We start from the raw sequence: 23808 nt of genomic DNA on the forward strand, positions 1-23808 counted from the left end.
AAACTGTCCTATTAATGTTGGTGTTGAGAGCTCAGTTAGTTCATCTATGTTTGTTCTCTGTCATCGGGCTCAGAGTAGCTTCATGTCACGTCTTGTTAGGATCTTTTCTGCTCTGCTGATCCTCACTATGGCTTCTGTCACTGCAGCCACGCCCATTTCCACAAGCCACGCCCCCACACAGCCACGCCCACCACACAGCCACACCCACTGCCAGGTCACGCTTGACCTGAAAGGTCAGTGTAAGTAATTTTGAGTGTCTTTGTGCTGTTTCTCCTGCTGCTGCTGCTGTTGGTGTGTTTAGTGTACTATTTGTTTATTATTTGAAGGGCCTTTCTCTCTCTCTTATCTTCCTTTTTACTTCTCCTTTTCATTCTTTGGGTCCGGCCCTTTTATGTCTAGCTGCTCATGGTGGAATCGAACGGCTTTGCCATAATGTTGTTTCATCTTGAATGTGACTGCTGGGCTCCTTAGATCATCCGTCTCAGTCCTTCTTTCCCGTCTCTGCCCGTAATAAAACACTAAATCAATATCCTTCGCATCACAACACACTGGTCAGGCTCCTGCTTGAAGCCACGACACAGTTCATGCTGAGGCGCTCATGCATCATCAGAGCACAGACAGACACGTGCTGGAGGAGGAACCGCTCCAGCCGTTCGTCAGCCGTCAAGCAGGAAAACCTGAGACTAACCCAGATGACGAACAACCAGCTCGCTCTCATTAAACCTGGACATCTCACATGATGATAAGTGACAAAATCGGTTCTGCCCAGTTTGTGGCATCACTGGGATCTGTTTAGTGACATTTAGGGCTGAACGTTGTGGAGCTTAATGAGGTTAATGAGCAACATGCAGATTGTGGTTTAGCTTTAATTCAGTGAAAGCACTGGATTCATCACTAACATCATAAACCTCCTGCTGATACAGAACGAAGCCATGAACACGCAAAGTGAAACCACCACAACCAGGTGTCGCTGCTGCAGAACAGGTGATGGTTGCGTCATGGCCGTCAACATCTGGTCCACAGCTGCTTCCCTGCTGCTGTTCGCTTTGTTGTGTGAGTGTTGAAAGGAATTATGACGTGATTATGTGTCACATGGTGGTTTAATGCTGCGCTGTGGCTTTAACAAACCAATTCCAACTAAGGAGAAACAGTCCAACTACTGCTGCTATTGCTTTGACCATGATCGAAGGCGTGTGTGTGCATATTAATGCTCCGTGCCATTCACCCCTCATTTCTCTGTGGAGCTAAATTCAGACTGACACTGTCATGAAGTCATTCATGTCGACACATGACAAACCTTAATTGTGCCCTAAATAAGAGCTCGGGGCTCCATCACTCAATTCCCTCCAACAGCGGCAGCAGCCACCAAAAGGCAGAGAATGAAGCGTATGAACGGCTGGATGTGAATGTGCTTACCTCACTGTTCAGGAAGCAGTAAAACACTGACACGAAGAAGCCCTGAAGGACAGAGAGACCATAAGTCATCAGACAGGAGGAGGCAGCGTCAGCAGCCACATTCATTCACTCCTGCTCCACAGCAGCACACACTGGTACAAGCATCCTACCTGAAAAGATTCCAAGAAGGAGTTAAAATATATGAAGACGATTTGAGAGATCTCATCCTCCCCGGGGTTGACGAAAAACAGCATGTAGGTGATTCCCAGCAGAGGAAGGAGGACCAGCGTGGCCTTCACCGCTTTCCTGCAGACGACAGCTGTGATCAGAGCCCATGCGCTGTCTGTGCTCCTCACGCTTCATGTAGCTACATGTACCTGTACTGGATGGTCTCTGACGTGGTGGACGCTCGCAGTTTGGTCATCAGGATCCTCACAATGTTGAAGAGGAAAATGAAATTGATCTGGGAACAACAGAAGAAGAGCAGCATGAGCTGGACACGGGATGAGTGAAACCTCGAAAACACTGCACACGTACTGACGCCAGCATGCAAATAAAAACCACTTCCTGTCTTCTGGGATTAGAAACTTGTTCCATCTGTCGTTATCCAGCTCAGTCAGACTGAAAATACAGTCAAATACCACTGGATGGAGGATGGCTTTAATCTGCCGGGGCCAAGGGTCCTGGTCCCCCGGTGGCTCATGTGATGAACAACTTCTTTGCCAGAACCAGTTGCCAGGCAACAGGCAGAACCCCAGTAAGGTTACTGGTCCCCACCCGGAGAGCGTTTGGCAAACATAACCCGCGCTTCACACCTGCACATGCAGTTCATCCAGTGAGAACGAACGGCCGCTCGCTGGAGCCGCTTAAATGCTGAGAACAAACCTTCACGAGCACAAAACCTGCAGTTCAGTGTCTGCTGACCTCGGGTTCTGACCTCATCCTCTGATTTCTCAGTACAGATTTTAAAGGTTCTCGAGGCGACGCCTCACGCGTCCCAGCGACTCAACGCTGGTGCTGCAGGTTCACGTTCTAAAGAGAGGAATCCTGAGCAAATGCTACGAAAGAAACGGAACTGACAGAATCACAACGGCGGCTGAAAAGATGAGGGAGGATGAAGGAATGTGTTGTTTCTGACGAGTGAGAGAAGGTCAGCGTGTCACCGGAGACCCAGCCGGGAGAAAGCAGCTGAGCGAGCAGGAAGCGGCGAAACGGCCTCAGCGGGGGGGCGACTGGGCCCGGTCTCCAGGGAGCCACAGCTCAACACGAGAGACGCGTCTGCAGGACGGCCTGCAGCCATGTTTAAATGGAAGCAGGAAGGCTCTTACCACCAGCACCAGGATCATGGGCCCTTGGTAGATGTAGTCCGTGTAGACTCCGGCTCGCTTCCCGAACCAGCACCTGAAACGGCACCACAGCAGGTGTCAGTGGATGCGGCCGCCGCTGCGCTGGCTAACAGCCCTGCTAGCTAATAGCCCTGCTAGCTAACAGCCCTGCTAGCTAATAGCCCTGCTAGCTAATAGCCCTGCTAGCTAATAGCCCTGCTAGCTAACAGCCCTGCTAGCTAATAGCCCTGCTAGCTAATAGCCCTGCTAGCTAAGCACCAACAGGCCTCATTAGCGCCTGTCTGTGGCCCACATGAGCTCACAAATCAGTCATAGTGTTGTCTCGGGCGATAAATATAGATTCACTTTAGCTTCGCCCGTTAAGGAGCCAAGTTACAGCCGGGAAACTTTTGAAAGATTAGGTTTTACAGGTCGCAGGAACAATTTTCACCTAGGTAACAGAGAGCAGAGGTACCGGTTGAGCCCTAATCAGTGAAAATGGCCTGGGAGCTAATGTGTCATTAAGAACACTGTGCAAATGTGATTACAGCAGGTTATTAATAGCCGGACGAGCTAACGTCAGACAGCTTGACTTTCATGATCAGAGCAAAGACAGGTTGAGTTCCTCACTTCTCGTTGTCGTAGTAGAGCTTCCCGACGGCCCAGGCCACGATGATGGGGAACGGGATACCTGTGGGCGACACACACTCCATCACTACTCGTGAGTCCGACCCGCGTCTCATCCCACAGCGCCGCATGAAATGCTGCTTTTAAATTCATCACAGCTGCCGCGTGTGCCAGGTTCTGTCAGAGGATCCGAGCCAAGGCCCGGCACCGGCCCAGCATTTCCGTCTGAAGCGGCCGTTGCTCACCAGGAGCACGGGACCGTCCCGCCGCCCTGTCACAGCTTCGCGTCCCCTCTCTGGAAACTTTCAGCTTCATTAGCAACGTGATCGGAGGCGAGTGGAGCGTGTGGAAACTGTGCCCTCACGTCAGAGTCTCACCTCCTGCTAATATTTCAGCTCCAGACACTAAAAGCTCAGCAGAGCGAGCGAAATCAAATCTTATTTATATTTTCACAGCGCTGCCACCTCCTCTTCACGCCGCCCTGGGGGAAATGTAATCCAGCTGCACAATGCACCTAATCTACCAGAGCATATTCAGTGGTTTAGTCTGACGGAGTGGAGCCGGGCCTTAGTGAAGTCCACACAAACGCTGCCACACACAATCTCCGTCTCAGCCGGACACTCCAATCGTTGGTCCGCTGCTCGTTCTTTAGAGGGTGAAGCGCTGCCACTTCAGGAAGCCCTGCTTTGATCAGGGCCCGTTTACAGGCGTCACCAGCTGAAGTGATCAGCGTCACAGCTCAGCCAACAGAACCAGCTTTTGGGCCGCACCTTTGTGTTCCCCAACACACCGGGGGTCAAAGGTCGCCTGTGTGATGCCTGTTGACCCTTGGGCCTCGTCTGGGCTGAGCTGAAGCGACTCGCCTCGCTGTGCCTGGTTTATCACAGCTGCATTAGCAAACCCCTCCAGGCTCATGATTAACCTGCCTCCTGCTGCTGGGCCCTGATTGGCTAGTGAACAGTGTGGAGGCGCGTACACCAGCCGATGCAGATGAACATCCACTTGCGCAGCTTGTCGGTGGAGTAGGTGAGCACGATGGCGGTGTGGAGGTAGCAGCCCTCGCCGAACATCCAGAAGAAGTTGGTGGAGTGGAAATAGTTGAAGGAGGCGGTGACGAGGCGACACCAGACCTGCAAGCAGAGCTCGCCATTAATCACCCCCACCCGCACATCTGGAGAAGCTCCACCAGCAGTGATGGAGTGAAAACAAACAGCCTGATGTCTGGGACGGTGATGATGGAGGAGGAGGAGATGTGATTTTAATGACTTTTGCAAATAATGGAGCGTCCACAGATAACAAGCAGCGGAGCCACCGACACACGCACCACGTTGCTCTCGTGCACCTCGGGGCTCATGGTCAGCTGGACGATGAACCAGGTGGCGTTCCTCAGGATGAAGGCGGCGATGAGGTTCCAGTGGATGATGTTTCTCAGGCAGCGGATGCTCCTGAATAAGAGAAGAGCAGAGCAGATGAAGCGAAGGCGTCTGCTCGACTTTCCTCCTCCCGCTGTGTGTCGGGGAAAATATGACTCCATGCTGAGGAACCAAGGAAAATAAATGATGTGAAAACAAACACAAGGTGGGAAACATCTGAATTAAACATCCACTTCCAACTCGAGCAGCATTACTCAACTACAGCACGAGAGCTCGTTAATGTCACAAACCAAAGATGAGGAAGATGAATAATGAAGAGCGGCGTCTCCTCTCCTCTGATATAATCTGATGCGCGGCCTGTTTTTATGCTGTAAATAAATCAGCCTCAGGACACAATTAAGGTCTGACGAAGCGCCTCGGAGCCAGAAGCTCACGCCTGTCAGCGGCTGGTGACGTCATCGCATGATGTACGCGTTGTGCTGACTGGGCAGATGTGCAGCAGCAGGAGAGCCGTCGTGCTGTTTGTCGTGTTTATGAGCCGCTTTCCACAAACACAGACAACTTAGTGAATGTGACAACATCACATCAGCAGGTTTCACTATGAATCATTGAATATTAACCACAACCCACTGGGGTCAGTTCGTCCCGGCCTCCTCCTGATTCTCTGAATCTTTTGATCACTTCATGAGCTGCAGATGATGAAATCTCCGACTTCTTTGTAAATTTATGTTGTGGAAGTGTAATTTTAAGATGTCAGTCAGATTTCCACACAGTTGTTTCATGCTTCTGGATCCAGAATTAATTATTTCCTGCCTAATTCAGTCTTTGCAGCATTTTACTAAATAGTGGTGTGATTGGGCGGTGAATTCAAGGACTGGTGTTTACAGCTGGAGATGCAAACGCTAATAGCGACCTGCGGCCTTTTAGCTTTAACATCTGTCTCCAGACCAGCTCAGACGGGTTTCAGGCAGTGTGTGTTGGGACTGCGTTTAAAGCAGGTCTGCAGGGAGCTCCACGGCTGGAAATGGCTCCAGAAAGACGCTGAAACAGGAACAGATTCTGCTTAAAAGACGGTGGAGCTGAATCGTTCGCTGGGTTCAGGAGGAGCTCAGGGCGGAGGCGAACGGACCACAGACAGAAAATTCATTTAGTTCCTCGTCGCCGCTAAATGATTGCAGCCACTTTCAGACGTCTGAGTGATTTGATCAAATTACCAGGAGTGATTTGAAGCTCCCACTTGTCAGCTGAAGGAGCAGATGAGGGCTGTTTTATGTGCTTCAGCTTCCTCCTGACCGGGCCTGAACTCCAGATGTTCTTCCAGGTGCCACCACAACGTGTCGGCTGCAGCTCCTGTTTAAAGCTCATCGATCGCTGAACAACCTGCCGGCTTCTGCGTGTCTGCTCTGACTGCGGCCGTTGCTGAGTGGAGGTGTGACCCCCCCCTTCTGTTTATTGTGGCTCCCGGCGCCCTTTCACGCCTGCCTCTGTCCCCCGGGGCCTCGGGATCGATCGCAGGGTGCTGAGACCTCTCTCATTAACAGGGGCTTTGCTTTGGTGTGGTCCCAGCAGGACGCCGCCACACTGCTCTTTGGTTTCTATTATTCCCGCTTGTGGGGAATGTGCCCTAGTTATTGCAGGCGTCTAAACCCTTTGCATCTGAAGGATTGAGATAGGAAGGTTTCATCCCATGACCAAATGGTTTTGGAATAAGAATAAGAGGCCCTTTGAACGAGGGATCATCAGAATACTGACGTTTCTGTCACATCAAGGATGTTTGCAGGATTATCAGGCCTGGTGGCGTGAGGGGGGGCACTTACCTCAAACACAAGAAGAGGAAGAAGGCTATGAGCAGCGCCACCATGGAGATGCAGTGGCCCAGGAAGTTTATGATCACAGCTATTTGGTAGTGCATCTTGCCTTTTTTCTGCAGGGAGAGAAGAAACACAGGATGAGTCTCTGAGGAGTGGTTTCTGTGTTACACTGTTTTCTCTAAAAGGCTGAGGATCCGCTGTCGTGCCTCCAGCTTTCAGCCCGGTCCTGCTGTGGTTCTGAGCGGGAGCCACGTTCAGACAGCAGGACACTTAATTCCCACTTAAAGCCTGAGTTTCTGGCAACAGTGAGCGTTTACATTGCTGATCCGCAGAAAGCTGGTGAATAACGAGCTAATAGCAATAAATAGCTGCCACTTGGTGGACGTCCAGCGCAGATCTGCGTGTGCTGCATCTCGTCTCCTCACGTCTCTGCACACGTGTCGTTTCCCTCCTGATCAACCAACAGCGCAGGGCGGGAGAATCAGCGATTACCGAGAAACACGCGTTCAGGTCCGAGCTGTTTGTCTGGAGCCTCTGTTTCTGTTGGTGCAGCAGTGGATTCATCACGTGTTCATGTCTCATTGTCTCTGTTTTGCAGCGTCTTGTGGTTGTTTTTGCATCTGTTGGTTATTTTGTGGATGGTTTGTTTCTCATGTATTTTTATCTTTGTTAATTGTTGCTTGTTCTCGTTCTGTGGTGACTCTCCATTGTTCCTGGGCATTTAGTTCAGATCATTACTGACATTTGCACCTTCACCTTCCTTCATGCGCTGCTTTGGGTCCGTTTGACTCCAGTCCCCTCTGTGATCAGAGTCCTCCCACGCCTCCAGCACTAATCTGTGCTGTGAGTGGGTTTATGTAACCCACTGGTGTCTGCTCCAGATTAAACCTGCTGATGTTTAATCCGACTCGGACACGTCACCCGTCCCGCTAGCAGCTGGATCCTGCCTCAAACTGCAGCTTCTATTGAGAGATGAGGAACCGACGCAATCAAAGGTGTCGGATCTACGCAGGAAAGTTACCTCTGAATAGAAGAAACCAGAATGTCTGTCACTCATCTAATACGGTAGAAAAGGCTTCAGTGACGACGACTGTCAGGATCCCGACTGTGTCAAATCGTTTCAGATCCATTTGACAGTTCTTTCTCCTGAACTGTTCTATAATGGGTCCGTATGCTGCAGGATCTGTGTTGAGAATAGTCTCTGTCTGAAAACCTATTTTAACACAACAGAATAATTCAGTAGATGAAGAACATGAATGAAACCACAGCCACTGAAGAATTTAACACAGACAGAACGAAGTGCATCGATCTTAAAGTGAGAGCCGCTAATGCTGACAGGCCCTGAAGGCATCGCACACTCTGCTTTAAAACAACAAACAATCAGGACGGAGCGAGTGTGAACCCGGCTGAGCTCCGTGTCCAGGTGGCGCCGGTCGCTCCACGGCTCCGGACGAGGCCGTTTAACAGCCTCACGCCTGGAGCCAGAGTGCATTCTGCACAATCAGGAGGCGAGGGAGGGATTCGAGCGAGGAGAAGAGATGGAGATGAAGGCACCAGTCAGGGTTTTACATGTTCTAACCAATAATGAGTGCATGTTAACAATTAGACTTAATGGCTGAATGTTCCCAGAAACCTCCGTTTCCAAAGCTCCGCATCCAGTTTGTGATGCAGCTGGACTTTTATAAGCCTGCGCTCCTAAAGCACACGTTTGTCTCCTGAACTGCAGGGAGACGAGGCTCTGGGCTGTAGACGCTCAGAGAACGAGCGGCGCTCCAGCAGAACGGAGCAGCAGGAACAAGACTCTGACCACAGGAAGCGGCGGCCGCGGTGCGTTCAGGCTCCTCATAATGAGCGCGACACCGTGACTCGGTCTGAGACGATGCAGCAGAGGAGCGGCTGTGAGGCCGGCGTCGCTGTTTGCTTTGGGCTTTTAAGCAGATTAATCACTAATGAAAATATCCGTTAGCTGCTCAGTCACAGATCGTAGCGATCGTGAAGCCGCGCGGGGCCCAGCGTGGGTATTTTAGTCCTGACAGCTTCATGCTTTATGGTTATTGCTGTTGTTTTGTCCCAGTAAAAACAGGCCTGATCGGTCACGTCCCTCCGCTGCAGTAAAAGCATATTTTCCCCAAACAAGGCCTGTCCTCGTTTGTCCCCAGTCTTTACTGCACAGCCGCTTCATAAAGGCTCATTCAGAGACTAATAAAACAAGACAAATGATTACTGAGGCCATTTTTTCTGCGCACTCCAGAATTAATAGAGACGTGAAAAATGTGGCGTGCAGCTCGTGGAGGAGGAGGAACACTCCATGGTAAATCCAGGAAAAGGAGGCTTTAGATGAAAAACAGGGCTGAGGACGACTGGCTGCTCACACGCTGGCAGAGGCAGCATCAGGCTACAGGCTAAGCGGCTAACAGGCTAACAAGCTAATAGACTACAGGCTAACAGACTAACAGGCTAACGGGCTACAGGCTAACAGACTAACAGGCTAACGGCTAATAGGCTAACAGGCTACAGGCTAACAGACTAACAGGCTAACGGCTAATAGGCTAACAGGCTACAGGCTACCAGAGCCTCTTCCTCTTTGTCCCCGCGTGTCACTCATCAATCAGACGCCATCTTTGGCCTCTGTCCAGCTGAGCCCAGTCAGACTGTGGCTGACACTGAATGAGGGGCCTCAGGCAGCGCCGCTGGTACTGACCGGACCCGGAGGCCGACGTCGGCCCAGCTCAGCATTAAAGCCATACCTCAGGCAGCACCGCGTCTCCTGGAGACAACCAGAGGTTTGGTGGAAGTGAGTTTTAGGCTCTGGTTCCTTCACTATGAAGGAACTGTGGCTGCAGAAGGAGACGCTGCAGATGATGCCATGCAGAAACTGAAGCAGGAGGAAACGCCTGATATTGTTCTGCTTCACGGTTTGGGAGCAGCCTCATGTCCTCAGGCAGTTCCAGCCTTTTAGGTTTTCATGCTCTGAGCTGCTGTAACTTGAAGCAGCTGAAGAGGTTTAAGTCGGTTTCAGCTTCACACTCGACAACATTTAATCAGTTTTTTCTATTTAGTTCAATTTGTGTCGTTTCACCTCGTGCTACGTTCATTTCTCTTTTGATGATACATGTCATTATTTGACATGAATCATCTTTTTTGTTTGTCATACAGGAAGTAACTGTCAAAATAAAAGCAAACTCATGCTCAGATTAAACAGGTACAGACTTCCCTTTATGTACACAGCATGTTTAAATATTGAAAGGTGAGAATCAACACAAAACGCGACCGACAGGAGATTTGCTGCCGCTGTTTTTCTCTCCACTGTTTCAGGGCAGCTCCTCCATAATTGATGCTTCCAGTTGTGAGCAACACATCTCAGCTTATCGGAGCGAAGGAAACGCGGTGGAAGTAGCTTCTGTCTTTCCGTTGACACCGCGCTCCCTCCAGCAGGTTCTGACTGTGACTCCCACCTCCCTCTTTGGTGGACGGGTTGGAACCAGAGGACGTTCTACTCATAGTTCCACCTCACAGCATAGATGTAGATTCTCAGGTGGTCTCTGGTTCCACCAGACATACTGTATGTCTCCATAGGAGGTAAGTGATGATCAACCAGCGCTGTGCGTGAGAACGCCATAATTACCAAGGTCACCGTCATAATTAATGGGCGTGAACTGAACACTGGGGTCACGAGTTTCCAAAGAAGAAGAGTTTATTAATAAACCAGTTGTTCCTGATTAACTCACTCTGCTGCTGCCTGACTCAAACTATAGGAACAGCTTAATAATTCAGTACCTAATTATTCCTCTGGTGTCCTTTCAAGACTGAGCAAAAAACCTAGTGTCATAATAAATAGGATTAAATAGGAAGTAAATAGTATTTATATAAATGAAGGCAGCAAAGCATCAGAAGCATCACTTATTATTGACTCCCTCCCGAGTGACCGACGCTCATTCTGAATTATTCACCGGTTTGATGCTGTCGCATGTTTGTGCCGTGCGGTGTTTTGCCTTCTTGTGCTGTACGTGCAACCGCTGCAGCCGGATTTGGGTCAGCGCGTTCTGTCCTCAGCTTCAATGCTAATCAAAACGAGCTCTGGTCGTCATCACATCTGCACAAAACAATACGCTGAGCAGGTGGAGGCGCAACCGAACAGCAGCACGTGAAGTGGAAACCCGGAGCTGCTTCTCATCGCTGCTCCTCGGACGCCGCTCTGCCGCTAAACCACGCCTCCTCTCAGGAATTCTAACAATCTCAGACAACAAAGCTTCCGCCTGCAAATGAAGCCGATGAATGCAGCTGCACCGGGGCCACGAGGCCCAGAGTCCCCAGCCGAACCTGAACGCAGCCTGGCAGCTGCATGGTTCACGCCCTGACGTTCCCACCCTTCATTTTAAATATGCTCATTAGAAGTGTCTTAATATGATCCAGACTGTCATAGAGTGGATATGATATGAACGGCTCTTACGCAGGAGATGTGAGCGAGCCATTTAGGAATGTCTAGATTTGGCCCTGCCGGCGCCTCAGTGATGCAGATGCATTGTGCACGTTCCTTGGAGCGACGCTCTCAGTAATTCTCCAGCACGTGTGTCCTTTACAGGCTGCGAGGAACCGAACCCTGGATCCACATTTACAAATCTTCCACGGCGACGTGCTTCACGCTTCGATGACCTTCATCAACGCATGAAAGTCACATCAGCCGGATCACGACAAACACAACGGCGCCGCTCACGACTCACCTCCTCGTGAAGAATGGCCTTACACATGGAGTAGTTCCCCTTCAGAGCCCAGGTCCCGTTGGCCAGGCATTTCCTGTACACGTTATCTGCAGAGACAAACAAGGAATCGTTCATTTATCTCCTCTCTTTGTTGTGGTTGCATGATTCCAAAATGCCCAGGACGTGCGTTTGTACTCAATTAGCAGAGGCACCGTGACCTTTATTCAGCTTTTGAGGCTAATAGGGGGAGATATCGTCCGTGGAAGTCCTACAGGCTGTGAGTTTTCACACGTTCCCTGTCAGGACAGTCTGCCACCCTCCGCCTCAGCGTTCCGATTGCTTTTCCCATTAGACCCGCGTTCGCCGGCGCTCCGGCTCCGACGCGTCCGCTGGTCAGGCTGTTCGCTAACGCCGTGGCTCCGTGTGAGTGGGGAGCAGGATCTGCACATGAACCCAATTCACTTCCACTGGACACTGTTAAAAAGGCACATTTCACTCGCTGGCTCGCCTAAATCAAAACAGACTGAGACGCGAGGCGACGCGGGGTGAACCACTATAACGGTGTTCAATTTCTAGAAAAAATGACTGTTTCCGCACATGGCTGGATAATGCAGCCCAAACAGCGGGGGGTCGGCGTGAAGGCTTTGACAAATGATGACTAAAATTACATCCTTCCATGTGGGCCCGCTGTATCACAGCACACATTTCACTCTATATTCACAGCACAGAAATGAAATAATCTGCAGCGAATTTCACATTTGTCACTTCGCATTTACTATTTCTCAAGATGAAGGAAATGAAATTCATAAAATAGGCCACTGTGGCATTGAAATACTGCAAATGAGGCAATTTAAAGTTGAAAGAAGCGATGTCAGATGGTTTAAAAAGATATTTTTGACATCAGCGGTCACGTGCAGCGGAACAGGTGAGGCCACAGGGGTTTATGGGAGATAAAACGTTCAAGGCTGAGGCGCCAGGCACGGCTGATTTAATAAGAACTGCTCAAATGAAGCTCCTTCCAGTGTCTGCGGTGCAGCGACTGTAAGAGGGTGAAGCTGAAGCCACCAGAAATAAAAGAAATCAGCGTAAAGGCTGGAGAAGATGAGTCCCTCTCCTGGTCAACGTTTCCATCAGCTGTGACGGCACGGATCAAGTGTCAGCTGGTTTCCTCCTGATCTCCTGATCTCCTGCTTGGAGGCGTTCGGGGTCCGTAAGGGCGGCGGACATTGAACTACAGCAGCTAATATGCAGGTTACTCAAACATGACCCCCCTGAATGGGCCCCTTGTCCCTCGCTCCCGCTGCAAGTAGCGGTTTCCCAGTATGAACACAGGTGTAATGAAACAAATTCACTGACACAAGATGGAGGAGTCAGATCTGCAAACGACGGAGGAACAAGAGGACAATGAGCGGAAAACAACAGCATGACGAAACAATAAGTGACGAGATAACAACAGGTAAACAAAAACAAATGAGGTCTTAGCCAAATGCTGCTAGCATAGCATTAGCTTGAATGACATCCCTTATATCAGTCACATTCACCAGCAGTTCACTGCGCTAACGCATCTGTTTGTGGGGCAGCTCTACAAGCTAGCGTGCTAGTCTGATTAGCAGGATGCTAACACACTGCTACCTGATAAGCTAACACTTAAGCAAACATGCTCTAAACTACACCTCTAAGGAAGGCTGAACTATAAATGACTGAGGTGTGTTGGTGTGAATACTCATCATGTAAAACTGTAGAATCCCGACGAGCCACAGTTCTAACACACGTTTAATCATCATATAAAATGTAAATAGAAACCTATGACCAACACTTGTTCTCTGCTGGATCACTTCTGTTCTTTCTCCCAGATCTCGTCCAGTTTGACCCTGTTTTGCCTCAGTGTCTGCAGCAGCCTGTAAGTAACCAACCCTCTTCTGATATAATTATAATATTAGTTTACTTCTAATTGAAATAGTTGTTGTTTTCACACACTGAGGACCAGCTCCATATTAAGATGTTTGAATTTAGAAGCAACAGTTTTAACAGCTCCTAAAACTCTCAGTCAGTTTCACAACCCTGAAAAAAACAAACAAAAAACCCATTAAGCCGTTAAACAGCTGCTGAAAACTAAATATAGTACAAATACTGGACTTGTTTTGAGGATGGAAAAGTCCACCACTGTTTTCATCAATCCCTCATGATTCCATGTTTTTGTCAACGTAAATAACATTCCCTCCGGCCATTTCCTCAATGTGATGTTTACAAACATGAGGTCAGGGTCACCTTTGACCTTTGATCATCAAAATCCAATCAGATTAGACTTTTGTGCAAAGCCTGAGATTATGTTTGTAAAAAGATGTGGGCCACCTATAAACAGAGAGATTGTGCAGTTTTTGTGAGCACATAAAAGGGGGCAAAAAAATTCAATATTCTCGTGGTGATGTAGTAGTTAGCACTGGTGCGTCACCATTAAAAGGAGATCGGTTCAAGCCCTCGTCTGCACACATTTCCTCTGGGACCTCAGATCCTCTGCAGTGCAGACTCTGATTTGTCCACTGGTGTGAAGGTTTGTCTGTGTCTACATGTGTTTGGGAACGACGACCTGGTGAGGCTCTACGCCGCCCTTCTGATAACAGCTGGTTGGGCTCCAGCGCTCCTTCGGTGTGATTAGGATGAGGCCAAAATGCCAAAATGCTTCTGGACAAGATGTGCCGTCATATCACTGTACACTAATCCTTCTTTAGAAATCATCATTACGCGTCCCATAGTTCACAGGCATGAAATAGTGCATTTCAAATTGTCTGCTTGCTCCATTAACATTGACATTTCCTGTCAAATGCTGCTTCCAGCAGATAAAAGGCAACGTGCATCATCAGTGTCTACAATAATGTGCAGGTGACCCAAGATGGAGGCGGATAACCTGGAATAAAAAAATAATCAGGAGGGATCTTTGAGGAGGGTTGGAGATAAAAAGGATCAAGTCGCTTCGGGGCAATAATGTGCAACGAGCTGGGTAAAAATAGCCTGTTGACAGTGTGAGGGGACTGTCATCCCCAATCAAGATTACCTCGCTTGTGATATTCCCAAAAGCCCATATGCAATATCCTAGAGAGCTTTAAAATCTGTCTGCAGAGAATTATGTCAAAGTCGACGCTAGCACTGATGAGGGGTCCAACGACGGACACGTTTACTTTTCTCCAGAGCTACATTGTTCAGAAAATGCAAATGAAGTGCAGTTTCATACACTGTGAGAGCATTCAAGAAGCAAATATGCAACAACAAAGCAGCAAATCGCAGCAGACATCTTCATACAGAGCTAAAACCTTTAGCAATAGAAACGCTAGAGCCTTCGAATGGAGCAGCGCAACCTTGAAGTAAATTCTTCCTGGCATCAGGCCTCCGAGTGATTTACCCCCATTAAAAACACTCTGCTCATAATCCAACGTGTTATAACAACAAGTAAACGTTCTGGAAGCTGTTTCTCTCAGTAATAAGCAAATCAAGCCTCTTTGTGTTTTTAACAACAATGTATGCAAAGGCCTTAAAGAGGTTTCACAGCTGAAGCAAATTAAGGTGGATTTAATTCGCTAGCAATGGAAGCAGCAGCATTGTGTTTATGGGATTAGGCTTAAGATGAAAGGTGTAGAAAATGTTAAACAACTAAAACAATTCTGATAAATGGTGAATATTTTGGTATAAACATGTTAAATGAGATGAGAAAAATCATATTTAATGCCTGTGAATTAAGCTGCAGTGTGTCTTAAAAATAAAGATACCAAAGTTAGATTTTACTAACATCTTAATCGCTCAGTGATTGCGCCTGTGTTTACCATGAAAATGAGCAGAGATGAGAGTGACAGCTGCTGTTTGATGGGGTCGCGTAGTGTTTCACACATACTCTACACTGGTGGAGTCTGAAGCAGCTGATCATCAGCTGGCCTCAACATTTCATCCAGTTGCTTGGTGTGTGTTAATGAGAAACACACACACCGGTGGTTGTTTGGATCAGAGGCAGCACCTGAACTGGCTCCGTCTCACACTTAATTAACGGCGCTGCGTCTCTGACATTCATTCACAACACGCCTGCATCCTCTCCTATTTAACATTCTCCTGGAGTCCTGGAGGCTGCAGCGCTCGCAGCGTCTGCGTGGGTCAGCTTCTTAAAATACCGCCTGCTTCCCGTGGCCGTCGGCCCGTGGTATTAAGAGCAGGCAGGTTGTTCTGCCGAGCATCTCACCAGGACTCTCCTATTAAAGGCATGAGCTCCACATGCTGCACGCGAGCCGTACTCTTTGCTCGTTGACCGGGTTTTGCTGGTTCTGGGCCGGTTTGAACACAGCTCCATGCTGTGCCAGGTGCTAAATCCTCCGTGAGGAGCTCAGGGAGCTGTGGATGGAGCGGAGGCAGCCCTCCAAGCCTCGGGCCAGACCTCCTCTCATTGTGTTTCAGGGCCTCTGTGGCTGAACGCTGCACGCAGCAAACACGCTGACCCCAAAGTACTCACGCTTACTAAGCACTTCAATACATGGGATCGATGGCTGCGGATAAGCAGCATCTTCTCCTCAGGAGTCGAATTAACAGCGGCCTCAGCAGAGTGGAAAATAACATTATTTGGAGTAAATGAGAACAAACTGCTTCGTTTCTAGTTTTAACCAAAGTGCAGCTGGAGCTCCATGTGTCTGTTACACCAGACATTTTACCTGTTCCATAAACAGGCACTCCAACATTTGCTGCTCATCTTTGATTTTTCGTTGCTGGAAATGTTTCCAAACTGGAAACTGGGGCGACTCCCAGGTGGTCTGGAGGGAGTGCAGGGAACTGGTCCCAGTTCTCATGCTGGGTGTCGACACTGGCTCCAGTGGAGTCTGGCGTCTCTGGGGTTTGACTGTACAGACTGTTCTGCTCCTTTTTCCCCTTCACGTTACTGGTGGTAGATTAATGTGAAGAAACAACACGGCTTGGTTTTATAATATATCCTTAAACTGATGGAATAAATCTGCTGTGACTCAAGTTTAGAAGAAAACAAACCAGGAAGAAAGAAACAGCCTGACATTTTAGTGGAAATTACTCCATTTATGTAAACGCTTGAAGATGCAGGACTGCGCTCAAATATTAGACTGAGGAAAGTTTGTGTTTTAAACTGGAGAGGAAGCAAAGGCTGACTAATAAATGTCACAGGCTGCAGCTTAAAGAACTTAAACTTTATGTTGATCTGTAGATAAAATGACTGAGCTTGCTGTTGTTTTTACCGATATTTCACATTAAAACCTTATAGTAATAAAGACAATGATGAACAGACTCCCAACATGTGAACTTCATCACGACATGATTGAACCATCGTGTGTCGACTTTCGCAGGCTCAGATCTTCAGACCTGGACTTTCCTCTCATTAGACTTTAATTCCAACTTCAATCAAATTTTTTGTTGTAATAAGAATGATTTCACATCCTGTTTGACAAACACTATAATTAAATTCTCCTGTTTTCTAACGCACTCAGTCTGTAGGTCTTGCTCTTTATTTTGGATGTTAAAAGCACAGGTAGGTTCCTTATTCTCCTGCTCATGAAAACCTCCACATCTCATCACTTTCCTCTGCCTTTGTCTCCGCTCTGCTTTGATGTTACCCGTCATACGCCCACATGCGTTCACAGATTAATATTCAGCGAAAGCTCTGCGCTCGAGCCCATTCAACAAAACGCCGCATGCATTCTGTGAGTGAGTGAGTGAGAGAGCGGGAGGCGATCCGGGCGAGGCGCCGCCACCCGAGCGGCCACGGGCGCTGCCCTGAATAAACCGCCCCCTCCTGCTGCTCGTCTTCCTCATTCATCCTCCGTCCTCCCTGACTGGCACAAGACCCGACAACTCGCAGCAGGTCGGGGAACTGGCGTCCGCACAAACACACGTCACACGGCCCCACGCTCCCAGAATCGCAAGCACACGGACATGAATATGAAACGGACGGCCTCCTCGGGGGACTGTTGGGGGAAAGTCAAGCTCTGCAGCCGGTGAAGGGGTTCTGGTGGGTTCAGACAGTTCTGCCAGACTGAGTCATGAACCCGCAGGAACCTGTCAGAGTCTGTGTCTGAGGACGCCCCCTCTGCGCATATGCTGGACAACAGCAGCCGAGCGGAGCATCTTTGCACTGAAGCTGATGAGAGCTTAATTGGACGTCTTTCCAGGCTCCGAGTCTCGGCAGCGAGGTTAACGCGAGTGCATCTTCACTTTGTAGATCCTCAGACCTGGACTTTCCTCTCATTAGCTTTTATTTGCTCACCATTTCCCCCATCTCTCAGTCCGTTCGTTAGCTCTCTGAGCGGCGAATGCTGGATGTGATGAAGTGCAACAACATTTACTGATGACCTCGGGATTTGGATTTGAGTTTCGCTGCATAGGTTTCGCCACTGGAACCAGCAAACAGGAGGTGGAGCCGCTTCCTGTCTGTGCTAAGCTCTGCTAATCTGCAGTCCGATGTTTAACCCACAGTGATATTAATCCCCACAGAGGAATAAGTGTGTTATGAAAATGTCAGACTAGTCCTTTAAGGCCATGCAGCGTGACCATCATTTAGGTTTAGGTCTGCACATCTTAAATGTCATGTAGGTGGTGGGAAATGTCCCATGATGCCATTTAATCTCATGTTCTGTCTGCGCGTCATCATCATTAGCTCAACCTCCGCTGGTTTAACAAGCTCAGAACCGCTCAGCTTTCAGAATGTGAATCTATACGTCTCATATAAATCATCAAACCCAGGCCGCATACGTCTTCTACATACAGAACGTGTTATTAACTCACTGAACCTGTTTTCCTTCAAATGATTTCAGAACTGCAAGTCCAAGCGCTGAGTTCATTATGGAGACGACAGAATCAGATTCATTATTTTATGGCGTCGTGCTTGTTTGTTATTCCAGACTTGTTAAGATCACCGTTTGATTTGCATTTAATTATAAATGTGATTATGTTCCTCTGTCCCTGTGCTGCATGTATTATATAGACTAGCATGGTGGTTGTGTGGCCCGGTTCTGGGCCGATCCAGGAGCCTGTGTGTGCGAGGCAGGACGGCTCATCCGCTGTGTGTAAAAACTGAACTACATTTGTTCTGCAGCCGTTTGCTCTGACTCTGACTCTGTGTGAAATGAGGACTGACTAACGAGGTGGTAACGAGTGCAAATGGCTGATATGGAACCAGAACCAGAACAAGAACCATGGAACAAGATGCTAATGAAACCAATGCTGCTTTGTTTAGATGCTTGTCCCTTTTGACTTGGAAGCATGTTTCATTGTGTTTTGTATCATTTAGCTACAGTGCACATTGTTTTATTGCAGCTCTTATGATTCACGCATCAATAATTTGACACAAACACAGTAGGAAGATGGTTAATTACAAACGTGACCTCGTCTTTGCTTTGATCTTCCTTGTGCACTGTATTATCTGAATGCTGTGATCAGGGTTCCGGCTGCGTCCTCTAATGTGATCCGTTTGATAGATTCAAACCTGTTGTGATAAACAGGATTCGTGGAGTGGAGCCGCGCAGACACGCTGCCGCAGCTCAGCAAGTTAAGTCGAGGATTTGTGAGAATCTATTTTTGGAAGTCCTGAATCGGGGAAGTGCTGTTTGGTGGCTCTGCTGTTCAGAGAAGGGACCCATTCAACCCTTTAGACGCAGGGGATGCTGGATCCCCTTCTGTTCGGCATTTTAAGCAGCGGCGTGTATTTTTAGAGCATGTTGGCGCTATCAGTCTCAGATCTCTGGCTGGTAGCTGCGCTGTCACATTATGACACGCAGAGTCCGTCGCCTGGGGTCACCTGGGGTCACCTGGGGTCCCAAACGGTCATCTGTGCCCCCCTGGGGTCACCTGGGGTCACCAGGGGTCGCCTGTGCCCCCTGGGGTCACCTGGGGTCACCTGCTTCTCCTGCTTGTTGTTTCTTGTGCATCTTTGTGGTTTGATGCGTCTGCTGGTTGTTTAATGCTTGTGACAGACCCTCTGCCTTTTTGTGGAGACGTCGCCTCCGTTCTACTCTCTCGCTCTCACTCGGGGCCGTTCCCCCTCGGGCCTTTCGGTTTCATACCCGTGCTCGTGGCGGTACCAGGCCCGTCCCAGCTGCCCTGCAGTGTCTCACTGTAGGTCAGATGAGGACGTGTTCACTGCCTAACAGATTTATTATTTGGAGTTAGAATGATTCATTTCATCTGTAACTGGAACACATCGATGGAGCAGACAATAAGCATCGTCCTCCTCCTCTGAGTCCAGATGAAGAGCAGCCGTAAATCTTCTTTTACGTTTGTCTTTTGCGTGTCCCAGAAGCCCGCTTGTTTTCAGAACCGCTAAGTCAAAGGTACAGAGATGCTGACTTCTGCACCCGTGGACCTGGACCCAGCAGTGACGTCCCTGAGGACCTGAGGGCAGCAGCTACATCCACCAAAGCTTTTAAGCGTTCGCTCCAGACTCGCTTCCACTCTACAACCACACGTCCTCTGTCCACGTTGTTTATGCTGCACGTTTAACTACATTTATTTTGTATTTTGCTACTAGTTAGTTATATAATTTGAATTACGTATTTAATCGTTGAGTCATTTTACTTGTTTTGTACGTAACAGTAGTGATTTATTACACTTGTTCTTCTGTCACATCTAGTTTTGTAATCGCCCGGATCTCTTCAATCACAGAGGAACCGTCTGTCATGTGGTTTTTGTTTTGCGTTAATATTTAAAGACTATTCTTCGTCGTATTCTGTGCCGTCCCTCGTTTTTATTGCTGGGCTCAAATGAGGACTAGAACTCAGGCTCAGTTTAATGCAGAACACATTATCTGTGCAGCTGCAGGTGGCTTTTCTCTGCACTGGACCCTGCCACAGATTTGACTGACTGACAGCACATGTGCCTGGTTTCCATCTACTTTAGATGGACTTCGTCTGTAGCACCAGTTCTTGGCTTTTGGGCGTTTTTATCTCTAAGTGGAAGGTTTTCAGTTTTCATTTCAAAAAAGCTTTTAAACTATAGGCTCCGCGGCTCGGCTCTGGTTTCCATGTTCCAGTTTTCAGCAGCCTGGTCGCTCGTTGGCCGCTCCCACAGAAATGGATCTAATCAGTTGAAGCTTGTTCGGCCTGAATGTCCACATTCTTCTGCTTTGGCTCAGACAAAGGAATCATCCTCACTTCTTACCATCACAAACTCTCTGCTGTCTTGGCCCTAAAAGCTGGAAAAGTGTCGCCGGTGAAAATGCCAGATCTCAGACGGGATCTGTGCTCGCTTCATTACGTCGCTCCATTGAGACGATAAATATCAGAAGTAACAGCTAATGGATCACCTGGAGGTTGTTAGTTCCTGCGTCTGCGTCTGTTCAGCAGAGTCTCGTTTCTCACCTCCCTTTATTTCAGTTTTTCCACTAATCTCGTCTTGTTGTGGACTCGATGGCGTCTTTGCAGCCGTTCTGCCTCTCACTAGGTTTAATCTCTCATTGGTGGTCATGTTTCATCCTATTGGAGATTTGATCATGGACTGAGTCTCGTATTTGTGCCGACTGCGTCTCTTCCTTTTAGTTTAGATTGTTTGGAGTCTCTGGTCATTCTCTCCTCCTTTGTTGGTTCGCTGTCTTTGCTCTTGGTTTGTATTTGTTGTTTTTGCATATCTTCCTAAATTTGACATTTCAGCAATAATATAAATATTTTTAGTCACTTCACACCGGGTCCTTTTGTAAATTTCAGAATTATCGTCTCATAAAGCTACTGCACTAATAGAGTCTTCCTTTAAAAGATGTATTATAAAACTAAATGACTATTCCTTCTGTTTCCTTTTTTATTGATTATTATTATTACTCCTGATGCAGTAATGGGTTTAACTCAGTTGAGGCCTCATACTGGTTTTGATGATCATTTGATTTGACTCCAATAATCGTCATGTGAATTAAGCTTCTCAACAGGTGAAGGTAATGAAAGTTTTATGAGTAGGTTCTCATCAGTTCATCCTCAGGGGATCATGAGCGTCCCAGCGGTTGTTCTTGTAAGATGGTCTGAGAATGTTGAACACACAGTGGAGTTGTGTTGCTGTAGCTGCTCGACTGCAGATCAGGGAGCTTCATCAAACCCATTCTGTGTGTTTTATACTATTAAATTATCGCTGACATTACATTACTGTGAATTAAAACTCTTTTGGCTCCTAGTTCCCATTAGGTTCCCGATATTACAACCGCTCAATGTTGTGAGAATGAGAATGAGACTGCACAGCAGAAATTGATTCCTGGCCGGAGCATGTAAGGTCACAGCCTGTGTCTGAAACAAAGAGTTTCTGCTGGAAAATACGCTTCACAAATTAATCAAGTTAATGAAATGACAACAAACGGCTCCAGCGTTCCATTTACTCTTCTGTCTTTTCCGTGTTTCACCTCACTGGTGAAAATCAAATATTCATCAATAATTAATAATGAATTCATTCTATAAATAGAGCTGCTGCTTCTGTCACCTTCAGCTCCCAGCTCTGCGATTGTACAAAAGTGAAAATCTTGATTAAATCTATAATTGTTGAAGTAATCATCATCATCATGCCTCACACCCTGACCCCGATGACCTTCGCCGTCGGTGTCAACTGAGGCCGTGCAGGCTTCTTCAGGCTTTTAGGCTGCACTCGATAGACATTCTGTTAATCCTGAAGGTGAAATGAACCTTGCAGAGTCAAATTACTGGTGATGTGTGGCGGCGGCGCTGCCGCTCACTCACTGCCTGTCCTGATGGACTCCTCACGCTTCCTGTGGGGGTTTCACTCTTTAAATCACCAAGAAACACATTTGCTTTTATCTGCTAAATCCACTTAATTGTGTTTACTCCCCGTCCCCGGGCGTTGTAGTGCTACCTTCAGAGTGCTGCAGTGCCCTACATAGATGCACATCAGACGCTACAGATGCGACTGCTGCCAGGACTTTATACCTGCATCCACAGAACACGTGGAACAATGTGTTAATAATAATCATAATGGCTGTTGTTGAAAATATCTTAACAAAGAATCACAACACAATTCTAATATTATTACTATTACTATTATTATTATTTTTAAAACTGCAAACATAATTAAAAAAATAAATCGCTAGTTTTGTTTTATGTAGAATGTTGTTGAGTTTTATTAGCTAAGATAATTAATTACATTGTAATTAATGTTTATGTATGTAATGTAATTAAATGTTAAATTTAAAAATATTAATAACTATAACACTTTTTAAAATTTATTTTTATTAAATTTATTAAAATATTAATAATTATAACACTTTAACATAAAGTTAAATTGTTAAATTATATATATGTATAATAAAATGCAATAAAATAAAATGTAACCAAGGATTAAATGTAATAATAATATAATCAATAATAATCAACAGAATTAAACTCAATAAATAACTAAATAACTGACTTGTGATAAACTGAAATATCTTTTTTTATTTAAATGCGCGTCTGAAGCCAACATGGTGCTTTAGTCATCTGAGTCTGGTGGAGAAAGTCTTTGTGCCTCCCTGTTGAGCTGCAGTGGAAAAAAGAAGCTGGAACTTTGGAAGAAATCCACTAAATGTGACTAATTTGAAAGAATGAAACGATTTACTGTCCTCAGATAAACTTTAATGCTTTGCTCTAATAAAACCGCGTTTCAGCCCCATCACTCACACAGCATCGTATCTGTTAAAGGGGAGTTCCGTCAACGCTGGCCTTTACATTCAGCTCCATGTGCCTTTATCTCCGCTCAGCCGTGTGCTGGTGGATTACAGTATCCAGGTCACTACAGAACACGGTGGCTGCACACAAGCACTCGGCTCAGAGGACAGAGGGTGATTATTATCAGCAGCCTACAGGACGCTGCATCTTCCCCCGTCTCCCTGTGAGGCTGCTGAGGACCCGCTGCTGCTCCTGGTGCTGTAGGCTGACGTTAGCTGAGCTCCATCCCTGTTCTGAAGTCTATTTCCAACCCAAGAAACACCCACTCGAACCCGGCACAAAAGCACATTTTCAAAAACAAATCCATGTGATCTGAAAAGGATCTGAGGACAGTCGCAAGCTGACGGAAATAGACCCGCGGATAATTATACCAGCGCCGAGACCCCAAACCGAGCCAACGCTGGTGTGAAAGCAGCACGACTGCTGCTGAGCAGATGTGGTCAGAAGGAGCTGCGTAACGTGATGAGGCGTGAGCCAGAGGCTGGATGTGAGCTGGACCGAGCAGAGGCTCACGGAGGAAACTGTCCGGGTGCCGACTAAGTAACAGGCCAAACCTCCACGGAGCTGCATCTGTATTTGTGTCATCACAGTGTAGTAACGCGTTATGAGGCTACTATTACCAGCGGAACCTGCAGCTCCGCTCAGCATCACGGAGCTTTTCATTATTTGCAGCTCATTAGTGTCTGGACCACAGTGCTACGCTTTTGCTTCTGATGTTATTGTTATTTTCAGCCACAAGCCTCTTCTCTGTTTGCACAGAAAAGGCTTTGAAAAGCTCCTGTAGAGAAACTTCTCCACAACTGAGCAGCACAGAGTAAAACGTGATTACAACCAGGTCATGTTTCATTAATGAGGATGTGAGTTAACGTAAACAACCAGCTTCAGATACTAGTGCTGCT

The 23808-nt window shown here is 47.5% G+C and overlaps 1 protein-coding gene across 1 annotated transcript in view; it reads right to left on the bottom strand.

The window, feature by feature from the left end:
• LOC114845891 (corticotropin-releasing factor receptor 1) overlaps positions 1 to 23808 on the bottom strand; it is a 33031-nt gene that overhangs the window by 1481 nt on the left and 7742 nt on the right. Inside the window, exons 5-13 of the mRNA XM_029134454.3 lie at positions 11253 to 11338; positions 6538 to 6644; positions 4672 to 4792; positions 4324 to 4477; positions 3351 to 3411; positions 2724 to 2796; positions 1773 to 1858; positions 1566 to 1701; positions 1417 to 1458 (exon numbers count right to left, since the gene is read on the bottom strand). Of these exons, the coding sequence (XP_028990287.1) occupies positions 1417 to 1458; positions 1566 to 1701; positions 1773 to 1858; positions 2724 to 2796; positions 3351 to 3411; positions 4324 to 4477; positions 4672 to 4792; positions 6538 to 6644; positions 11253 to 11338 (866 nt within the window). The remainder of the gene's footprint in view (positions 1 to 1416; positions 1459 to 1565; positions 1702 to 1772; positions 1859 to 2723; positions 2797 to 3350; positions 3412 to 4323; positions 4478 to 4671; positions 4793 to 6537; positions 6645 to 11252; positions 11339 to 23808) is intronic.

The sequence above is a fragment of the Betta splendens genome, chromosome 19 (assembly GCF_900634795.4).
Source record: "Betta splendens chromosome 19, fBetSpl5.4, whole genome shotgun sequence".
Taxonomy (NCBI): Eukaryota; Metazoa; Chordata; class Actinopteri; order Anabantiformes; family Osphronemidae; genus Betta; species Betta splendens.